Source organism: Plasmodium cynomolgi, chromosome 8, assembly GCF_000321355.1.
Source record: "Plasmodium cynomolgi strain B DNA, chromosome 8, whole genome shotgun sequence".
Taxonomy (NCBI): Eukaryota; Apicomplexa; class Aconoidasida; order Haemosporida; family Plasmodiidae; genus Plasmodium; species Plasmodium cynomolgi.
Genome location: NC_020401.1, coordinates 1139493 through 1147894, shown reverse-complemented (window position 1 = coordinate 1147894; position 8402 = coordinate 1139493). Strand labels below are relative to the sequence as shown.

Sequence of the window (8402 nt, the reverse complement as noted above, 5' to 3'; positions counted from 1 at the left end):
AACCCTCTGGGATATATCCCCTTTTCGATTTTTACTCGAGGTGATGGAAGTTATCCCCCACGTGAATACTCTCCCGGGAAATGCATTCCCCGGTAATGTCTCCCTGAAGGTATGTCGCACACCTTTTTTTTTTGTGGAGAGGGGTATATTTTGGAGCATCTGCACCTGTGTAGACGAGGTTATTTATATAGTGTATCATATGTTGACCCTTGCCAGCTAGCCATCCAAGCGTACTTTTTTTTTTCCTTTCTTTATGTCGTTTTCTCACACGTCTATTGATAGTCCCGTAACCTAAAGTCCACCGTACGCATTTGGGAATTTTCGGCCCCATTTTTTTTTTGCACTCGAGAGTTTAATCCAAATCGGGTAAAACGAAACGAAACGAAACGAAATTGGAATTGAATTAATTTTAATTTTAATTTAATTTTAATTTATTTTTTAATTCCAAATTATTTTTTTTATTTTATTTTCACCTCACTTCACTTTCATTCAACATCAACTTAGCCTTGCAAAATCTACACACTAGTAAAAAGTTTTTTCATCCATTTTTCCTTTCTATTTTGGAGAGTCACCTTTATTACACGATCAGTTTTCTTTTAAATTTCGACTTTTCTCGATTATTTCGGCTAGTTTTAAGTGGAAGGCCTTGAGATTCCTACTGCCGCAGCTGGCCTGCTGACCTATCCCTTGCTGGGATCTCTGCCAAGGGGATCTCCAGGGGTCTTTTCAACATCCCTGTTGAGGATCTTGTTAAGTGCCGTGTTACTTGCCCTGTTAAGTGTCGTGTTACTTACCCTGTTAAGTGCCCTGCTACTTGCCCTCTTAGCAGCTTGCTAGCACCTTTTTAGAATCTTTTTAGCACCTTGTTAATTGCCTTGTCGAAAAATCCGTAGATAACCTTGCTAGCTGCCTCCTTAGCTGCCTTCTTAGCTGCCTTGCCTATAACCCTGTTGATAATCTTTTTGAGAGCCTTGTTAATGACCCTGTTGGGTGCCTAGTTAGCAGCTTGTTATTGTTAGTGTCTTCTTAGCTGCCTTGTTAATTCTTTACCTAAAACCTTGTTGATAACACTGCTGAGAGTCTTTTTAATGTCCTTGTTGAGATCTTTTTAATGCCCTTGTTGAGATCTTTTTAATACCCTTGTTGAGATCCTTTTAAAGTCCTTGTTGAGACCTTTTTAATGCCCTTGTTGAGATCTTTTTAATGCCCTTGTTGAGACCTTTTTAATGCCCTTGTTTAGATCTTTTTAAAGTCCTTGTTGAGACCTTTTTAATGCCCTTGTTGAGATCCTTTTAATGCCCTTGTTGAGATCTTTTTAATGCCCTTGTTGAGACCTTCTTAATGCCCTTGTTGAGGTCTTTTTAATGCCCTTGTTGAGACCTTTTTAATGCCCTTGTTGAGACCTTTTTTATGCCCTTTTTCATAACCCAGTTGATAACCTCGTTGATGCCCGTTTTGAGACCTTGTTAATAACATTGCTGTGAATCCTCCTGAGAGCCTACCGAGCTACTGCTACTGTTCAAGGGCCTCTTTAAAGAGCCTACCTTTTGAGGATACACCGTTATGGGTCCACGCTTTAACCTTGCCATCGCCTCTGTAACTTCCGACTTATTTTGCCTGCCCCTGGATTCCCCCAGAAAACTACACACGTGCGTACTTATCTACAAGGGATGCCCCTTCGACGCGTCTTGCTTCTGCGAGCTCTCTACTTCGACTTCGTCACCAGCTCGATTGTGAAGGTGTGTGTTGCCCACTGATTGCACTTGCCCACATATTGTATTTTTTCACTGATTGTATTTTTTCACAGATTGTATTTTTCACAGATTGCATTTGCCCACTGATTGTATTGCCCCTCCCAACTCGTGCAAACGACCATACGTAGCTCTTCGGGTTGCAGCGGGCCGCCCCTTTGCGATTCTTGAGGAGTCTTCATCACGCTGCCCCATCTTTCCCGACACCCGCGCGCAGCGCATCCGTACACGTGTACGTGCATGCGTAGATAGACGCCTTCACGACTACAAACCTACGTGGGTGAAAACTTACGTGAGTGCAAACCTACGTGAGTGAAAACCTGCTTGAGTGCAAACCTGCGTGAGTGAAAACCTACGTGAGTGCACAGCTAAAGACACAACGGTGCACTAAGTTGCCAATTCAAAGAAACAAAAAAAAAGGTACCTTCACGCATGCAACCGTTTAACTGCATAGGAGAGCTCTTTATAATTTCCCCCCCTTCCTTTCTGCACAACCTTTTTGCAACTGGGCTGCTTCACGCACCCACGTGCGCATCTCTGCGTGTCTACCTCTCCATGCGCACTTGTTCGTGGCGGTGCACCGACATAGAACCGCGCATACATATATAAGTTACTGCACCAGTGTTACTGCACCGACGTGACTGCGCCGCCGTTACTGCACCGCTGTTACTGCACCACTGTTACTGCACCAACCTGATTAAGCGTACTCCTCCACACATACGTGCTAACGTGCACATCCCTACGCTTGCCAACTGCCCCATCCCCACTACCACTAAAGGATGGGGAACTCGAGGTCAAACGAACGCACACAGAAGGCGTCCAGAGGAGGAGACGCAAATAATGAGTTGGACGGTGACCCCCAATCAAAGCAGTCATCACAGGATTGTGCTGAAACGAACTCTGTCCTTGTTGCAATACATAAAAATGAAACAGAGACAAAACGAGTAAGCAATATGGAAAAATGCTTTCCTCCTACTAATGGGAAAAGGTCGGATCAGGGGTCCACTGATTCACACGATGTGTTGTGTAAAGATGAAGAGATGCGTAGATGTACAGAATGGAATCCTTCACATGATGCATTGGGGGTAGATCAAAGAATGAATGGATGTTCTCCTCGTATTGATTTGTCTCAATCGAGTGACGTGTATCTATCCTTCGGAACGATGTATCACGACAAGGGTAAGTCGAAGTTGCATGCGATAAAAGGAGCACCTCATGGAGGCTCCATAGAGTGGTCACACATGCATCTGCCCCTGCGTAGTGTACACGATCATTTGTCTATGCACTTATGCGTGATTTTCGAGTGGATAATCTGCCTCTTCCTAAAAGCACACACATGTGCAGCGTGCATGTGGATGCTCCCCCCCTGTTACGCCCCCTTCTGTGCGCTGACTTCACTTTATTTTATTTTATTTATTTATTTATTTATTTAATTGTTTAATTATTATTTTATTTCATTTTTTCCCCTTTTCTCCTTTTCCTGAAGGCACGTGCAACCCATGCAGATACGAATGGACACGAGGGTGCCACATGGGGGAACACTGCAGGTTTTGTCACCACCCCTCCCATGTTAGTCCCACCACCAAGCGAGTCATTCCGAACCCAAACGATTTAAAGAAAACAAAAGTTACGCCTGAAAATATTTTGTCATCATGGAAAAGCAAAGGTACCCATTTTGGCAGTACCTTATACACAAAAGGGGGGAGCCCTGTTGTAATGGGTTCAAAATTGTACATGCATCTGCACATGGTGGAACGTAGTCAGGTTGACATTTTACTTCCCCCTCACAATGCATATTTCTATTCCCAACTTTTTTCTTTTAGGAAACTCATCGAGCAGGAAGTCCCCAACCCATCAGTGCAGTGACAAGGGCCAAATGAACTGTGTAGAAAAAAGGGGTCCGAAAAACCTACTAGCCAATTTGGATGCACCGAAAAGCAGTTGTTTAAAGGAAGATCCTGTAGAAACTGAACGAGACTGTCAACGCAAGAAAAATGGCAAAGCTGTGCATGTTAAAGCTGTACATGATAAGGACGCAGATGATAAAGCTGTACATGATAAAGCTGCAGATGATAAAGACGCAGATGATAAAGACGCAGATGGTGAAGACACAGATGAGGAAGAGTCGCCGAACGAAGGAGTCCACACGAGAGTTGACATTTCTGTTAACTGCATCAGCACAGAGGACGGAGGCAGTGCAGAATATCACGATATTGAAGACTATTATGCACATATCCTACGAAGTGGAAATGGTGTCGTTCTTGACAGTGACATGTCCAGTGTAGGAGACATGGATTACGAAGCAGTGGTGAGAGGTGGCCTCCAATCGAACTACGAAGAAGTGATGAGCACTAGAGGAGAAGTAGAGCATGAAGACACGCAAAGAAGCAGGGGAGGAGATAAGTATGAGGACATGCTCAGCAGTGAAAGGGGAGAGGCGTATGGCTATACTTGTAGTGGAAGTGAGCAGGGGCACCGTGACGTTATGTGTGATGTGCCTGTTGACAGTGTGCTCAGTCATGTGTGTGTGCTGAGTCGAGCCTACGTGGACAGAGATGACCCCGATGAGGAAGCTGCCGACGATGCTGCCGACGATGCTGCTCACGATGCTGCTCACGATGCTGCTCACGACAATGGTGGTAACTCCAGTAGTGTCAACTCCAATGGTGTCAACTCCAGTAGTGTCAACTCCAATGGTGTCAACTCCAATGGTGTCAACTCCGCTGGGCGTAACATGGGGGGTAACCGCGTGGAGAATTACGACGGAGAAGAAGAATCCAGAAGTGGAGACCACTGCTACACGGGGAGAGACTATGCTGTAGGTTTTGAAACCCCCCAGGGCACAGATCACCTCACTCATGTGAACGGACTCTATGGTATTAACGACTCTAACAGCATGAACAACTTGGGAGTCATGAACATGCGTTCTAATCTGGTCAATGTTGCAGATGAGAGGAGTGGTTCCTACGGACAGGGCAATGACTACATGAACAATAACAACAACTCGAACCTTGATTTCAACCTGTCCGACAGTAACAACCTATGCAGCACATACCTTGTTAACAGCACCAATTCTATGAGCAACTCGGAATCCACCAATGGCACCAGCTTCACGAATAATATGAGTTGTTCAGGAGGTACCAGCTTAACACAGCGCAGTGTCTCCGAAAACAGCATGACTGATGTGAACCGCGAGATCGGGATGGACAGTGCTATCCACCAGGGGGAACTCAACCATGTTAACGCCACGAATGTTGCGATTCCATTTGGTGGCTTGAACAACATGAACCCATTTGGCTGTCTGAACAACATGAACCCATTTGGCGGCCTGAACAACATGAACCCATTTGACAGCCCGAACAACATGAACCCATTTGGCGGCCTGAACAACATGAACCCATTTGACAGCCCGAACAACATGAGCCCATTTGGCAGCCCGAACAACATGAGCCCATTTGGCAGCCCGAACAACATGAGCCCATTTGGCAGCCCGAACAGCATGAACCCATTTGGCAGCCCGAACAGCATGAACCCATTTGGCAGCCCGAACAGCATGAACCAATTTAACAGCCATAACGACGTAAACCCCTTTGGCGGGCTGAACGGAATGAACCATGTTAGCAGCCCGAACAACCTGAACCGTGTTAGCAGTCCGAACAACCTGAACCATGTTAGCAGTCCGAACAACCTGAACCATGTTAGCAGTCCGAACAACCTGAACCATGTTAGAAGCCCGAACAACCTGAACCATGTTAGAAGCCCGAACAACCTGAACCATGTTAGCGACTTGAACCGTGTGAACCCATTTGGAGACCTGAACAGCGTGAACCCTTTTGGCGGCCGCAACGACGAAAATTCCATGGCCAGGTTGGTCAACATGAACTCCACGAACTGCATGCATTGCGTCCTCCTCAGAAATTGTATTAATTGTATGCACTGCATGCAGTGCACGAGGTGTATGTGCAGAATACCTTGCGCTAGGTGTGCGAGCAACCCAAATCATATGAACAGCCCCCATGGCATGGGGAGAACAAACTACGCGGGAGCTATCAAATTCCAAAACAGCATGAACGGAATGCACAGCAGGAACGACATGAACGGTTTGAACGGAATGCACAGAATAAACGGAATGCACAGAGTAAACGGGATGCATAACGTTAACAGGATGCACAGAGTAAACGGGACGCATAACGTTAACAGGATGCACAGAGCGAACGGAATGCATAACGTTAACAGGATGCACAGAGCGAACTTCACAGGTGGTATGAACGAGGCCCAGAGAATGAGACAAATAATCGAATCCCAGCACATGAACCACATGAACGAAGCGCAGCGCAGGAATGGAACGTGTCTTACGGATAGAGTGAACCTAGTGAGCGGCGCGAACTACGCTGAATTCCAGCGCGGAGTGGGTAACATTAACAGAGTGAGTGACATTAACAGAGTGAGCAACCAGAACAGTGTGAGCAACCAGAATAGTGAGAGCAACCAGAATAGTGAGAGCAACCAGAATAGTGCGAGCAACCAGAACAGCGTGAGCAACATAAAGACCGCGGGCTATGGGATGTGTGCCACATGCTATCACGACACAAACAGCAGGGTCAGCACCATAGGAGCGAACAGCATGGCTGATGGAAGCAGAATGGCCACGCCTAACAGTGGGATGGCCACCATGAACAGTGGAAGCAGACCGAGGAACGTGAATTGCGGAGGAGTGCCGAACAATGCGAGGTGCGGAAGCGGACAGAACAGCCCGAGCGGTGGAAGCGACTCGAACAAGGCGAACGGCGGAAGCGGACAGAACAGCCCCAACGGTGGAAGCGACTCGAACAGGGCGAACAGAGGAAGAAACCCCAACAATGCGAACGGAGGAAGCGGATCGAACAGACTCTACTGCGCAAACTGTATGTGCACGCTGCACCAGGGGGACACTTCGAATGGAGGAAGTCAAAATGAGCCATGTATACACAACGGACTGTACCTTTGCCACAATTGCAGAAATAACATGTACCGATTCTTTAATTAGGTAACGCACATGTACATTTGGGATATCTCCCAACGAAAGAATATATAATGGAGAGCTAAACGCACTTTTGAAACATGGGGGATATACTTAAGTGTTTGGAAGCCTTCTACACGATACCTACGGATTTGTCTCCCTTGATGATCAGCTCGTCCTCACCCAAGAATGAAACCCCTTTTTTTTTTCTTTTCTTTTTTTATCAATTTAATGTAAAGCGGAGAGAATGGGACTGGGTGACCATCCCACGTAATGCGACGTTACGTCCTCCGTTGGACGTCGCTGCCTTCATTTTAAGCGCAACCGCAATGTGTGAATTCATTTAAGCGCTTTACCGTACAGCGGTGGTAGGCATGTTTCTGTCACCGCTTGCTGCAAAAAAAAGAAGAAGCATGTTCGACTGTGTTGTTTTTGCTTGTATTGTTCGTCTTGTGTTGTCCGTCATGTTCGTCCCGTCCGTCCTGACCGTCCTCCCCCTTTTCGCAATTGCACACCTTCGACATTCCCCAAAAGCAGAAACTCGCGTTCCCTTCGCTTTAAAAGTCCATGAAAAACGACAGTCCACTTTTCATGTATGCCCTGTTCAGGCCAAAATTGAACACACCCAACGCAGAGGCGCCCCCGCAAAACTGGCGCCCCGCATGGTTCCTCTCCCGCAGCGTTTGGCGGAGACCACGTTGAGGCTTCCCTTGTTTTGGACTCAACTTGGAAAAACCACAAAACGAAAAAACGCAAAAGTGCAAAAGGGCAAAAATGCAAAAATGCAGCCATGACGAGTGTGCAAAGTTAGGGGCGGAGAACACCAACTCCGAATGACGTTGGCCGCTCTTCCGGTTGATCGTCATCGCCTGAACAGCTCGTGTGTGCAAAAATTTCAAAATTTAGCTCATGTCGAACGATGCAACAATCGGAAAAATTGCCTCTTCTGTGAAGTGAATCCACAGTCTACTTATTACACGCTTTCTCTTTGCAACGAAGTGGAGTGGTTCGCCTAGTCATTGTACATACACATGGGTAGACATTTTTTTTTTTTTTCCATTTTGCAAAGGCGAACACGCCGCTGCTTGGTTTACGACATCGCGGAAAAAAAAAAAAAGGACGTCATTCCGTGTGCTCAATTTGTTGGTGACAAAAATGGACATTGCTACCGTTTGCACTCTTCCGAAGAGTGAAGGACACGTAGGGCAAAATTTCCATGTCCTTCGCTGGTGCGGCTTAAATGGGGAGAGGCACAAAGGGCGTGCATAACGGGAAGGAATAAAGAAAGGCGAAAAAAAAAAAGAAAGCACACACCTGGGGGGTGTATATATGTGTGTTCACATTTATGTACACATTTATGTGCATGTTTCCTGCGACTGCTTATGGGGGGAGGGGGCCGCTTATCCCGGGAAGCACTCTTTAAGGGCTCTCCCCCCCGCGAGGCGAAGTAGAAGGCGGCAAACCCAGAGGGGGAGACCCCCATTTTTTTTCTTCACCGCTGTCCATTTCTTTTTCGCCTAATTCGTCCGCTTTTCCCAGCTTCTTCCCACGTCTTCTAATTCTTCCCACGTCTTCTAATTCTTCCCACTTCTTCCACTTCTCCCCACTTCTTCCCACCTTTTCCCACTTCTTCCCACTTCTTCCACTTCTCC

The 8402-nt window shown here is 46.6% G+C and overlaps 1 protein-coding gene across 1 annotated transcript; it reads left to right on the top strand.

Moving 5' to 3' along the window:
* Positions 1–2848: 2848 nt before the first annotated feature.
* On the top strand, positions 2849–6777 carry PCYB_083410 (hypothetical protein; the record flags this gene model as incomplete). The annotated part of the gene is made up of 4 exons (XM_004222079.1): positions 2849–2930; positions 3238–3274; positions 3326–3417; positions 3575–6777. 4 exons carry the CDS (start codon positions 2849–2851, stop codon positions 6775–6777), a joined length of 3414 nt encoding a protein of 1137 aa, XP_004222127.1.
* Positions 6778–8402: the final 1625 nt, after the last annotated feature.